Source organism: Heterodontus francisci, chromosome 3 (assembly GCF_036365525.1).
Source record: "Heterodontus francisci isolate sHetFra1 chromosome 3, sHetFra1.hap1, whole genome shotgun sequence".
NCBI classification, from domain to species: Eukaryota; Metazoa; Chordata; class Chondrichthyes; order Heterodontiformes; family Heterodontidae; genus Heterodontus; species Heterodontus francisci.
The window spans coordinates 37435590-37450516 of record NC_090373.1 but is presented as its reverse complement, the minus strand read 5'-3'; the positions used below and the strand labels follow the sequence as shown (position 1 = coordinate 37450516).

General features: G+C 42.2%; 1 protein-coding gene across 1 annotated transcript in view; it reads left to right on the top strand.

Moving 5' to 3' along the window:
- The window catches only part of eloal (elongin A, like), a 122508-nt gene that overhangs the window by 35274 nt on the left and 72307 nt on the right, over positions 1 to 14927 (top strand). Inside the window, exon 4 of the mRNA XM_068028469.1 lies at positions 3803 to 4754. Coding sequence (XP_067884570.1) covers positions 3803 to 4754 — 952 coding nt within the window. The remainder of the gene's footprint in view (positions 1 to 3802; positions 4755 to 14927) is intronic.

Here is a 14927-nt window from a genome sequence, read left to right as displayed (position 1 = left end):
CATATCTACCCTATCGATGCCCCTCATAATTTTGTATACCTCAGTCAGGTCCCCCCTCAGCCTTCTCTGTTCTAAGGAAAACAACCCTAGCCCATCCAGTCTCTCTTCACAGCTGAAATGCTGCAGCCCTGGCAACATCCTGGTGAATCTCCTCTTCACCCTCTCCAGTGCAATTACATCCTTCCTATAGTGTGGCGAACAGAACTGTACACAGTGCTCCAGCTGTGGCCTAACTAGCATTTTATACAGCTCCATTATAACCTCCCTGCTCCTATATTCTATGCTTCGGCTAATAAAGGCAAGTAGCCCATATGCCTTCCTAACCACCTTATCTACCTGTACTGCTGCCTTCAGTGATCTATGGACAGATACAACAAGGTCTCTCTGACTCTCGGTACTTCTCGGGTCCTACCATCCATTGTATATTCCCTTACCTTGTTAGTCCTCCCAAAATGCATCACCTCATACTTTTCAGGATTAAATTCCATTTGCCACTGCTCTGCCCATCTTACTAGCCCATCTATATTGTCCTGTAAACTAAGGATTTCTTCCTCACTATTTACGATACCACCAATTTTCGTGTTGTCTGCGAACTTATGATCATACCTCCTATATTCACATCTGAATCATTAAAGTATGCTATAAACAGTAAGGGTCCCAGCACGGATCCCTGCGGTACATCGCAGGCTTCCACTCGCAAAAACAACCCTTGACCATCACCTTCTGCCTCCTGCCACTAAGCCAATTTTGGATCCAATTTGCCAAATTGCCCTGGATCCCATGGGCTCTTAGCTTCTTGACCAATCTCCCATGTGGGATCTTATCAAAAGTCCATGGAGACTACATCGACTGCTTTACCCTCATCTACACTCCTTGAAAAATTCAATCAAATTTGTTAGACATGATCTTCCCCTGACAAAGCCATGCTGACTATTCTTGATGAATCCCTGCCTCTGCAAGTGGAGATTAATCCTGTCCCTCAGAATATTTTCCAATAGTTTCCCTACCATTGATGCAAGATTCACTGGCCTGTAATTAGCTAGTTTATCCCATTTGCCTTCTTGAATAATGGTACCACATTCACTGTCCTCCAATCCCCTGGCACTTCACCTGTGGCCAGAGAGGATTTGAAAATTTATGTCCAAGCCTCTGCACTCTCCTCCCTTGCCTCGCATAGCTGCCTAGGATGCATACCATCTGGGCGTGGGGATTTATCCACTTTTTAGCCCGCTAAAACCGCCTCCCTTTCAATGCTAATTTGTTCAAGTATATCACAATCCCTCTCCCTGATCTCAACACCTACATTGCTTTTGTCCTTCTCCATAGTGAACAGAGATAATCATTTTAAAACCTCACCTACATCCTTCGCCTCCACACACAGATTGCCACTTGGGCCCTTAATGGGCCCTACTCTTGCCCTGGTTATCCCCTCGCCCTTAATATACTTATAAAGTGCCTTGGGATTTTCCTTTATCTTGCCTGCCAGTGTTTTTTCATGCCCCCTCTTCGCTCTCCTAATTACTTTTTTAAGTACCCCCCTACACTTTCCATACTCCTCTAGAGCCTCTGCTGTTTTCAGTCCTCTGAATCTTCCATAAGCCTCCTTTTTTTTTTCCTTATCCAATCCTCTATATCCCTTGACATCTGGGACTTATTGGTCCTACCCTCCACCTTTATGGGAACATGTTGGCCCTGAACACACACTTTCCTTTTTGAATGACTCCCACTGGTCTGATGTAGACTTTCCTACAAGTAGCTGCTCCCAGTCCACTTTGGCCAGATCCTGTTTTATCGTATTGAAATCAGCCTTCCCCCAATTCAGTACCTTTATTTCCGGTCTCTCTTTGTCCTTTTCCATAGCTACCTTAAATCTTAGAGTTATGGTCACTATCCCCGAAATGCTCCCCTACTGACACATGTACAACTTGTCTGGCTTCATTCCCTCAGATTTGGTCCAGTACTGCCCCTTCTCTTGTAGGACTTTCTATGTGCTGACTGAAAAAGCTCTCCTGGATGCACTTTAAGAATTCTGCCCCCTTTAATCCTTTTGCACTAAGGCTATCCCAGTTAATATTGGGCAAGTTAAAATCCCCTCCTACTATTACCCTATTATTTTTAAACCTCTCTGAGATTTGCCTACATATCTGCTCCTCTATCTCTCCCTTACTGTTTGGAGGCCTGTAGTACACTCCCAGCCAGTGATTATCCCCTTTTTGTTTTTAAGTTCTACCCATATGGCCTCATTTGAGGAACCTTCTAATATCATCCCTCCTTACCACAGTAATTAACGCCTTGATCAATAGTGCAATGCCACGTCTTCTTTTACACCCCCTACCTGTCACATCTGAAGATTCTATATCCTGGAATATTGAGCTGCCAGTCCTGCTCTTCCCTCAACCATGTCACTGTGATAGCAATAATATCATATTCCCATGTGTTAATCAAGGCACTCCATTCATCTGCCTTTACTTGTAAGACTCCTCACGTTAAAATAGATGCAATCCAGCCTTGCATTATTCACTTGTGCCTTAACAGGTCTATATTTGCTCTGCTTTCAGACTGACTTAGTTTCTCTTCTATATTTGGCTGTATATCACCCCTTGCTGTACCCCCACTCTGTATCCCATCTCCCTGCCAAAATAGTTTTCAACCGCCCCCACCCCTAACAGCTCTAGCAAACCTCCCAGCAAGGAAATTGGTCCCGTTTAGGTTCAGGTGCAACCCGTCCAACCTGTACAGGTCCTATCTTCACCAGAAACAGACCCAGTGATCCAGGAAACTGAAGCCCTCCCTCCAGCACCATCTCTTTATCCGCACTTTCATCTGCGCTATCCTCCTATTCCTATACTCACTAGCATGTGGCACCGGGAGTAATCCAGAGATTACAACTTTTTGAGGTCCTGCTTTTTAATCTGCTACCTAGCTCCCTAAATTCTTGTTGCAGGACCTCCTCTCTCTTTCTACCTATGTTGTTGGTACCAATGTGTACCACAATCTCTGACTGTTCACCCTCCCCCTTCAGAATGTCCTGCAGCCGCTCCGTGACATCCTTGACCCTGGCACCAGGGAGGCAACATACCATCTTGGAGTCATGTTTGCGGCCACAGAAACGCCTATCTGTACCCCTTATGATAGAATCCCCTATCGCTATAGCGCTCCCACTCTTTTTTTTTTTTTCCTGCCCCTCCTGTGCAGCTGTGCCACCGTGGTGCCACAGTCTTGGCTCTTGCTGCATTCCCCTGAGAAGCTGTCTCCCCCAACAGTATTCAAAGCGGAAAATCTGTTCGAGAGGGAGATGGACCCAGGTGACTCCTGCCTAGTTCTCCTACTCTGCCTGGCAGTCACCCATTCCCTTTTTTGCCTGAGCAGTCTTTACCTGCAGTGTGACCACCTCCCTGTATATGCTATCCATGATGATCTCAGCCTCATGGATGCTCCACAGTGTCCCCAGCCGCCGCTCCAGATACGAAATGCGGATTTCGAGTAGCTGCATCTGGAGACACTTCCTGCACAGGTGTTCGCCCTGGACACTAGAAGTGTCTCTGACTCCCCACATTTCACAGGAGGAGCACTCCATGCTGCTGTGCTGCCCTGCCATGACTTCCCTTAATTTACTCCTTGATGGAAGTGAAGTCAATGAATTATGCATACACAGACTTAAATTTAGTGTATATTGTACGTGCTCAAGACCCTTTATCATGCACCGAGGACTGTTCAGATGATGAATTGTAAACACAGGTATTGATTTTGCTTTTTTTCTCTTTTCAATTGGTCCTCAATTTTATTGGAATTTCTTTTTGAGTAATAGCAGTGAACAGAAAGAAAGGAAGAGCAATAATGACCGTGGTCATTTTAGAAAGAAGGATAGAGTGGAAAATACAAACAAGTCATCTGGGTTGTCGTGTCATGAAGAGACTTTACATGTTACTGATGTGCATAAATCTGTGAAATTCTTAAATGAAGAAGGAAGTCCAAAAACAAGAGATGGAGCTATGTGTAATCAGCGACCTTCTAAGATCAATCCAGGTCAGTTAAAAGCCAGTGAATGCAAACCTTCAGCGAAGGAAAGAAAAGAAGATAGTCATTGTGCATCAAAAAACAATTCCCTACATAATCAATCTCTTAACAAGGTTCCGAAATGTGAAAAATCAAAATCTTCACATAAGGACCAAAATAACTTTTCTGGAAAAAATAAAAAGTCTACTGCAGGCCATCAAACCAAAAAGCCCACTGAAAACCAATATGACCAGGAGTCTTCACTGGAAAGCCCTGTTACATCCTCAATGATTCAGGAAAAACCTCATTCAGAGAGGAGCACTCATGAAAATGGTAAAAAGAATAAAAGTAAATCTGTGGGCAAAACAAAAAATTCTACATTATCGAGCAAGATGCAGAAATGGTCTGCAAAGGACAAAGCAAGTCCTGGATCAGACCAGTCACCAGACGTGTCACGTGTGACTAAAGACAGCATTAAAGGCTGTAAAGTGGAAGATGTCTCTGAATTTGAAAATGAAGAGTTTGAAAAACCAGCTATGACTTTTGAATCATACCTAAACTATGAGGAACCAAAAGGAAAAGCAAAAAAACCCCACACAAATAAGAATTCATCTATTCCAGGAAAACACAAGGACTCTAAGTTGATCACCACGATAAAGGAGAGTGTTGGATCTCACAGTAAGGAAAGCAAAAGAAAGAGGAATGCAGACAGAAGAGAGCAACATGAAGACATTTGGCTTGAAACACCCAATAAAAAGGTATACCTTTTTAAAGAAAACTGTAAGCCCAGATGTAGGTTTTAGAGCAAGAAGGAATGAAGCAAGCTTGAGGGTTTAAGGAGGAAATGAGAGAGGAGAGGCATGGTGGCTGAAAGCGTGACCACCAATTGTGTAGAGTTTAAAGATGGCACTGTTACGACCAGGTGAGGAAGGGGGTCTCAGGCTCCCCTTTCGCCCCTTCTCTGTTTGACCGCAACAGGGTTTATCATTTTTAACCCAGTGATTTAACTGACCACCTCAGTGAGCATTTGCTCCTGTCCCTCGAATATAATTGCCAATGAACCAATCAGACAGGTTTTCTTGAGTTTAAACAAGAAAGATGTAAGCTTATTAACCTTATTACTCTAAACCAGTTAAAATTACTAAAATACATGATGCCTCCATGCCCACATTCACACAACAGCCACACATACTCTCAAATAGATTACAGAAGGTAAAAACAGAGTTGGGAGGTTGGAGTAGAGTCCTTAGTGAATGGAATTTAGATACTAAGTCTCAGTGTCTTTAGTTGAAGTTGTAGTCCTGAAGTCCTTACTGGGCCATGTGCACAATTCGAGCTTGCTTCTCTGGTTCTGGAAAGCAGAAGAGGGGCTTTACCCATGTCCCCTTTGTTGCTGATTGTAAGGATCTGTAGACTTATCTTCCACCAGCTTCAGCTGAGGTTTCTCAGGATCTCTACTAGAGAGAGGGAGAGAGATGCTTTCTTGCCAGGTCTCAGTTACTGACTCTTTCTGAGGCAACATTCTCAAACTTCGAGTTATGCAAGCAGTCATGTGATGTGACCACCTCTGAAACAGCATCTTCTGGAATGATCTTTGAAATTCAAGGCTGTTCAGACATATTTGGTAGGGGGCTTTGGCTCTTTCACAGTCAATGGGTGTTGATGGCTTTTGACGACTGTATTGACAAAACCATTTTAGGTAATTTAAACAGAGAACACCCCATTGTTCTGGCTAGACTGGGTAATCACCTCTGTCTCCAGCCGACCTTTGACTTCTCGTGCAAAATGTGTGTGGTCATCTTGGCTGCTCGCTGTTCTGTATTTTAAAAGTTATTTGTAGCTGTCTCAAGCAAAGTTCCACACAACGAAATTAATATTTCCATTTGGCATGTGGGGTTTCCACTACAACACTAACAGAGCAGACCAGTATCAGAAGGGCAAAGGGTAAGTGCAATTGTGAACTTTTCTAGCTAGCTTTCTATTTGTATTTAGTATGTTGGATAGCAAAATCAGCATTTCATATCTTGCTCCTGTTGAATTCAAGTACAAGTGTTTCTGATTGATACGAGGGTCACAGCGGTTGTATGCGGTGTGGCCTTACAGGCACTTAAAACTAAGAAAAATTTTGAAATCGAAACAAGAGGACAATTTTGGCTTCTTGAGCATCCCTGATTTTAATTGTGCCACTATTGGTGGCTGTGCCTTCTGTTGCCTGGGCCCTAAACTCTGAAACTTCCTCCTTTAATCTCTCTGTCTCAGTACTTTGCTTTCCTCCTTTTCAGATGCTCCTTACAACCTACCTGTTTAACCAAGCTTTTGACCATCTTCTCTAATTTCACCTTATGTGGCTTGGTGACAGATTTTGCTTTGTAACACTCCTGTTCAATGTGTTATAAATGTGAGTTATTGTCGTCTTCAACATAGGGAGGCAATGGAGCATGGCAAGAGCCAGACAGTAAAGGTTTGAGGTTTTGAAAAGTTAAGGGTATGGGCAGCAGCATTCTGAATCGATTATAATTTACGAAATGGAATTGGGGATTTGAGCTCAGGGAGCATTGGAGAAATCAGCATTTGGGTGCTAAAGGCATGGATTAAAATTTCAGCATCACTAAGTGAGAGGTAGAGACAGGTCAGCAATGTTTGAAAAGGGAGGAAAAAGGAATTCTTGTGGGGAAGGAAACTAAGTTGCTGAGCTTCAGGACTAGGCCCTTTGCAAATAGGCTCCTACACAAAGTAAAAAGCCCAAATGTTATATCTACAGCCATTGATGGCATTTGAGTGCTGAGAGAGACTAGGGACCTGATTTGTGAGACAGACCTTTGGGGAAGTTATTGGTCTTTGGCCTGTTTCCAATCTACTTGTATTTCTCCAATGTCAAGAGTAACAAAGCAGATACAGGCAACTAAGGAGCTATTGGTCTTCAATTCGGGTGTAAACGTAAAGATTATCTGTGCAGTAATAGGTTAGTTAACAGCATGGATTTAGAAAGGGAAGATCCTCCTGACTAACATTGCATCACAGGTGAGCTATGGTAAGCTCAATGATGTGTTGTACCTAGACTTGTAAAGGCTAGTTTGTTCAAGTTCCATATGAAATCAAGCTCAAAGTATTTTACTCTCATCATGACAGTTTTGAGAATGTGATTTCAGTATTTGTTTTTGAAAGCTGGTCTAAGTTAATGATAAAAAAGTGACCATGAAGTTATTAGATTGGTGAATCAGTTGGGTTTTTAATGACAATGTCCTTTAGGGAAGGATACCTGCAGACGTTACCCAGTCTGGTCTGTATGTAATCACAGTCCAAGTGGTTGACTCTTAACTGTCCTCTGAAGTGACCTGGCAAGCTACTTGGTTATATTGAACCACTACCCAGAATAACAATTTTTTTTTAAAAAGCGGGCAGACCACAAAAGCACTTTGGAAATATCTTCATCTTACTGAGTGCAGCAGTTGAAGAAGATGGCTCACCACCACCTCAGGGCAACTCGGGATATGCAACAAATACTGGTCTTGCCATCACTGCCCACATCCTGAAGAAAATGCGTGGTTAAAAAAAAATTCGATAGTCTGTGTCACAACTGCTCTTATGTGGCTGTCAGGATCTGAGTGAAGAAATTTCTTCTCATGCTAACCATTTTAAATTGATGACCTCAAGTCACACCCCAAATAGAGGAAATGATCTTTCCCAAATCTCTCACTGAAAACATTTCATAATTTAAAAATCTCTATTCAATTTTCTCTTGGCCTTCTCTGCTGTAGTAGAAATAGTCCCAGTATCTTCAGTCTTTCTTATACTTAACTATAGTTTTCCAACCCTGGCATCATCCTGGTGAATCTAACCAGGCATTCTCAGTGGCTTTCATGTTTGTAATATAATGAGATGGGCACAAATGCATGCAGTATTCCAATTGTAGCCTAACCTTAGCCTTGCACAATACAATCATTACCTCTTAGTTTTTGAAATCTATGCCCATAGTTATAAAACCCAAAATGCTAGTGGCTTTTTGTATAGTTTTAGTTTGTACTTCATTTGCTGTAAAGATCTTTGGGATATCCTGATGTCATGAAAGGCACTATATAATTGCAAGATTTTCCTATCTGCCTGCCCTTGCACTTTCCCAGGTTTATGTATTTGAACCCCCAGGTCTGTCTAATCATCCACACCCTACAGTAGCGTCCTAGGCCCAACCATCTTCAGCTGCTTCATCAATGACCTTTCCTGCATCATAAGGTCAGAAGTGGGGATGTTTGCTGCTGATTGCATAATGTTCACCATTCGCCACTCCTCAGATGCAGAAGCAGTGCGTGGCCGTACACAGCAAGAGCTCGACAACATTCAGGCTTGGGCTGATACGTGGCAAGCAACACCTGCACCACACAAGTGCCAGGCAATGGCCATCTCCGACAATAGAGAATCTAACTGTTGGGTTTAATTATATTTCTATTAGTAGCATTGTAGGGCATTCTAGAGAAAGTCTTAGACTCTGGTAAAGGTTAACTAACAGCTCTATCATTTACAGTTGCTATATATACTCTCCGCAAGCCATCTAAGCTAGCATCCTTCGTGCTGCTATACCACCACCTTCACGAGCCGGTCTCATGTGAGGGGGTCTCTGTCTTCAGTATTAACCCTTTATGTCCTTATACTACACTAACTATCTCCCCTTGACATTTAGTGGCATTGCCCATTGCTGAATCCCTCACCATCAATATCCTAGGAGTTACCATTGACCAGGAACTTAACTGAACCATTCATCTAAAAACTGTGGCTACAAGAGCATTTCAGAGGCTAGGAATTCTGTGGCGAGTAACTCTCCTCCCGACTCCTCAAAGCCTGTCCACCATCTACAACGTCCAAGTCAGGAGTGTGATGGAATGCTCCTCACCTGCCTGGATGAGTGCAGCTCCAACAACACTCAAGAAGCTCAACACCCATCCAAGACACATACACTCGCTTGATCACCTCATCCACCACTGGTGCATAGTGGCAGCAGTGTGTACCATCTACATTTGCTATTTTTATTTACATACTACCCCATCTCCTCCCAAGTTTCTGATGTCATAGATTCGATCTGTCAGGAGGCTTCACAACTCGTCCGGTCATGTTCTTGTCAGATGCAAAAGATTGATGGTCATTTTCTGAACTCTTGTTTCTTGACTCGGATGCCCTTCATTTGTAGTATCCAATGCTTTCTGATTTACAGGTTCAACATCTGATTTGTCCAAATATATGACAGATTGGCATCTTTGAATAGGAATAAGATTCCTTCAGTTTCTTTTTTTTATTACCTTCTGAAGTTCTTACTAAGTAAGATTGCTGTTGATTCTCCCCTCTGGACAATTACTCCTCTGTTTTGGTCTCAAACCCATACCTTTTGCCCTTCTGACAACTTTGGTAGGTTCCTAGTACTTTATTTCCTGTTATACGCTTGTTGCTTTCTCTAAGACTTTTCTCTGTCTTGAGCTCTGATAATCGTGGACATGCAGCCCTGGAGGTTGTGTTCTAAGTTTACTTCCCATTTACAGTTTGGATGGTGCTACTTTGGAGTAGTTCTGTATTTCAGAAATGCTGTTTGAAAATCTTGATTTTTCTTTTAACAGTGCTTGCTCAGTTTCTCCATTAGATTGTGGATACCGAGGGAAATTTGTAAGATGTACAAATGCACTGTTTTCTGCAAAGTGCAATATCGAACACTATCCAATCAGGTTTACCATGCGTTGCAAATATTTCTTGTAACACTCGAATGCTTGTACACAACAACTGAAGCATACGTTTAACTTCAATCTACCTTGAAAAGTCATTAACTAAAATCAGATAGGATTTTCCATTAAAGATCAATAGATCCATTACTAGACATTCCCACATCTGGTTGGGAATTAGGCCAAGATCCTGTCTGTGCACTGCACATACGTGGCAATTTGAAATCATTTCTATATCTTTCGATTATTCTTGGCCACCACACGGACGCCTGAGCCCGTGCTCTACATTTTAGTTATGTTTCAATGATCCTGGTGTATTTTCTTCAAGATCTCTACCTAGTTTGACTCGGGAATCGCCAGTCTCTCGTCATATACCAGCAAATCATTCGCTATGGTAAAGTGTCTTCTGTGTTCGAAGAAGATCTTCTTCCTCTTACCGTTAGGACACTGTTGCAGCTATCCTTGCCTGCAATATTGGAGGATATAGATGCATTCTTCATCTTGCATCTGCGCATAATGAATTTGTTATAGCTTATTTGAACATGTTGGCCATTGTGATGCAGTGACCTGAGAATATGACGCAATTTCATTGATAAAATTAACATCCTGTTGAGTAGGATGGTCGACCGTAGTTCTGTCATTTGTTACTTGCCCTGTATGTATACCATTTCGTGTGTGAACCTCATTAGCCACAACTGGAATCTCTGGATTCGCATAGGCATCCTAGTGAGTTCCTTTTCATCGAGTAAGGAAACTAGGGGTTAGTGGTGTGTCTCTGACAACCTTTTCAGCCGATTTAATATAGTCTGAAAACTTCTCTCAAACCCAGGTGATTGCATGAGCTTCTTTCTCTATCACACTGTATCTTGACTCCGTGTCTGATAATGCTTGTGATGCATAATAAACCAGTCATAGAGTGATACAGCACTGAAACAGGCCCTTTGGCCCACTGAGTCTGTGCCGACCATCAACCACCCATGTATACCAATCCTACATTAATCCTATATCCCCCTCACATCCCCACCTTCCCTCAATTCTCCTACCACCTACCTACACTAGGAACAATTTACTGGCAGGGATTGATGGCCTCTTTTGCTTTTCCCTCCCCCAGTATACCTTTTTCGTTCTGGTGCTTAATGTACAGCCCTCTGGTTCAGGAACTATATGGTTGCTAGAGATTTCCTCAACCCAGGTCGGTCTTCACCTCTCGAGATTGCTCTGTACTCGTGGACCTCTTGCTTATCTCACCAACTGAATAGCTTTGTCCAGGGTGAGGTCTTCTTTAGACTGAAAAAAATCTGATAGGGATTCATCAGCACTACCTACTACAATGCAGTCTCTTATTAATTCTGCTTTTAGGTCTCCATATCCACATCCTTCAGCCAGCCTGTAAAGGTTATTGATAAAAGCATCAACTGTTTCGTCTGGTTTCTGGACCCTTCTGTTGATTCTAAAATCTTCATTTGCTCCAAGTTGAAATAAGAATCAAAAGCTTTTAAAACTTCTTCAAATTTGGCAGATGTCTCATTAATGTCTTGTCTTGTAATAACAACATCTGCTATAGCCCCAATCGAGCTGTCTAATTTGGAAGCAATTCTGTACCTCTGAAATCTTTTTCACCAGAGTGACCAATTTTGAGTTTGATTTGTTCCTTCCCCCATGTGTGCAAACCTCTCTGGTATTGTGAATTTAAGATTCATAGCTCCTATTTGTTTTACTTTCACTTTTGGGTTGGTCCCTCCAGTATCTGAGGTTTCCTGCACTGACTCCCACAATTAACAATGTCTCTGTCTTTGAAATCTCACTGCTAAACTTTGGATTAATTTACTCGTCATATTAAACTCAGTTTTATATATAGAACAAGAGGTCACTGTTTAAAAATAAGGGGTCACTCACTTAAGGCAGAGATGAGAATTTTTTCTCTGAAGGTCGTGGATCTTTGGAACTCTTCCACAAAAGGTGGTGTAAGAGTGTCTTCTAATATTTTTATATTAGACAGACAGATAGGGGGTGAAAGGTTATCGGGGGTTGGCAGGAATATGGAGTTGAGGTTACAGTCAGATCAGCCATGACCTTATTGAATGGCAAAGCAAGCTCAAGGGGCTGAGTGGCCGACTCCTGCTCCGAATTCTTATGTTCGTATGTATGTGTAGCGTTACTGCTATACTTTTAGCTCTCTTCTCAGAGATTTGAGTATTTGCAGCTTTTTTTTTTGTTCTTAGCTCCAGTCGCCATGTGTAACAGCACTGATCTCTGATCAGCCCTTGCTAAGGACTTTCCTGGTGCGGCCTGCCTAGTGCTGTTAGGGACAGAAATTGTTTACCCTCTTTCAGGGTTGCTCGCCAGATTGAATTTTATACCGCCGATTTCCCCAACTCTCCATGTCTGGAGAGATAAGCAAGAGTTCCACAGCCTCTTCTCGAGTTCTGCAGCTTTGGCGTTTTTTCCCAGGACAGCTGTCTTCTAAATTTTTTAAAAATTTAAAAAATCATCTGGGTGCAGAATGTAAGAACCACTGTTGTTTTTGATCATGTTGTAAGTTTTGTCTGGTATGCTGACAACATAATATGCCTAGTCTTCATTTAGAGATATTCCTTCGTCTGGAGTAATAACAACATTAATCTTTATTACATTCTAACTATGTACAGCTTCACGGCAGTCTGTGTGACTCCTCCAAAGCCATGCTACATCTATCTTCAAGTCTCTCTCACATGTGATCTCTTACATCATCATGGTATGAGGCATTCTTTACACACTCTCAATGTTGACCCTTTCAGCTCTTTATACTACAAATTCTAGCAGTTTCCTTCCTACTGATGTCAGGCTAACAGGTCTCTTAAATAGTGGGGTTAAATACCTTCCAGTTTGCAGGAACCATTCCAGAATCTATAGAATTTTGGAAGATGATCACCAACACATCCACTATCTCTGCAGCCACCTCTTTCAACATTTGAGATGTAGATAATGTCCAGTGGATTTATCAACTTGCAGTCCCTTTTTTTAATTTCTCCAGTGCTGCTACTTTTTACTAATTTCTTTTAGTTCCTTATTCTCTCTAGTCCCTTGGTTCTCTAGCATTCCTGGGAGAAAAGGCCCGCTACCTGACCCGAACCCGACAGGACCCGACGACATGTGTCGGGTTCGGCTCAGGTCAGGTCGCTCTTGTGGGTCTGGCTTTCGGGGTCGGGTCCGGGTCGGGGGGACACAGTATTAATTCAACTTGAAAGATTGTTTAAAAGGGTGAAGATTGGAGCCGCATAGTTAGACTAAACTAACTTGTTTAGTCACGAGTTAAACAGAAACCCATGGAGTGGTGCCCAGACAGGTTGTGCTACACTGTACCAGTATCTGTATGCTTAAAATAAACACAGCAATTGCCCGAAGGCTCAGAAAATATTATACATTACCTAGGCTCCTGCTTTACAGGTTGAAATAATTGCTGCAAGTTTGTCCAGTGAGCAGCTGAGATACAGAGAGCAGGAGGGTCCTGAGTGATTATAAAATATACAGTATTTATATAAAAAAAATAAATGATCACCGTCAGGACTCTAGTCTACACACATACAGTACTGTACTTGTGTTTATTTTAAGCAATACAGATACTGGTACAGTGTGGCACAACCTGTCTGGGCACAACTCCATGGGTTTCTGTTTAACTCGTGACCAAACAATCACTGACTTCGTGGCTCCAATCTTCATCTTTTGAAACAACCTTTCAAGTCCAATTACAGTTTGTGTTGCTTATCTGCACAAACTGAAAAAGTGAAAAACTGATTTGGAATCGGAAGGTTGGTAAAGTGAACATTCCGGTGGTCTGGCGCGGGTAAAAATGGAAGGACTCTGGTCAGGCTCGGGTCGATGTGGTTCTGTTGGGTTTGGGTCGTTTTTTTATCCCGACCCGAGCAGGCCTTTATCTCGGAGGGTTTTTTTGTATCTTCCTCCGTGAAGACAGACACCCTGCCATTTCCTGATTTTCCCCATTATAACTTCTCCTGTCTTTGCCCTGTGGCCCACTTTTTTCTTTGCTAATCTTTTCCTTTTTACAAACCTATAGAAGCTTTTACAGTCTGTTTTTATGTTTCTCGCTAGTTTACTTATTCTATTTAAGTTATAAGTTCGCCTCCAAGTCACAAACCATCCTGTCTTGGAGCTATATCGCCGTTCCTTCACTGTCAGTAGGTCAAAATCCTAGAACTCCCTTTCCAACAGCACTGTGGGTGTACCTACACCACATGGACTGCTGCGGTTGAAGAAGGCAGCTCACCACCACCTTCTGAACAGCAATAGGGATGAGTAATAAATACTGGCCTAGCCAGCAATGCTCACATTCCGTGAACAAATAAAAAAAAAATTCACAATTGGGTGCACATACTCATTCCTCTTTTTTTTCCCTCCTAAAACGTACTGCCTCACAATTCTCATTAAATTGCAGCTGCCACCTGTCTTTTGGCAAAACACATTCTCAGTAAATGATTCCATGCTGTCACTGTTCAATTTTCCCATACTAGGGCAGCTCCATGTAAATTTTGCAACACAATAGATGGTTAATTGATAGAGGATAAATGAAAGGCATTTTAAATGGGTTGTTTAGATTTGATTTCTGTTATATAAAGCTCGGTGCATGGTACATATATTGTGCAACAGGTAGCACCAAGGAGGTAGTGCTGCAGAACAGGAAAAGTATTCAAGATTTTCAGCAATGATGACAATCTCTGGGTAATACTGGAAAAAGATTTTTACTCTGAACCCAAGTGTAAGGCCAAGTTTGCTTGTCTGTTTTATAGGGTGAGAAAATGGCTGGCTAGAAACTTCTCAGTGACTGAAGTTAAAGGGGTATTGCCGATTTGAAATCATTACTGAGTCTGGAATTCAAAGTTGATGATTTGCAAGTTCAATGTTCAACTGCTCAGCTACTGAATACTCCTTAGTGATTTTGTAAAAAGTTTAAAAATCCATTTCTCTAAGTTAAAAGCTCTTCTGAAAGCAAATTGTTAAAGTTCATTAAAAAGGAATAAAAGCAGAGGATGTTGCATATTCCCAGATGGTGTATCAGCTCCTTAAAGCACTGGATATTGAATTTAAAACATACCCCTCCTAGTCTCTCAGTCTTTTCACTGCCTCCCTCTCTCTGTGTGTCTCCCTCTCTCTGTGTGTCTCCCTCTCTCTGTGTGTCTCCCTCTCTCTTTGTGTCTCCCTCTCTCTTTGTGTCTCCCTCTCTCTGTGTGTCTCCCT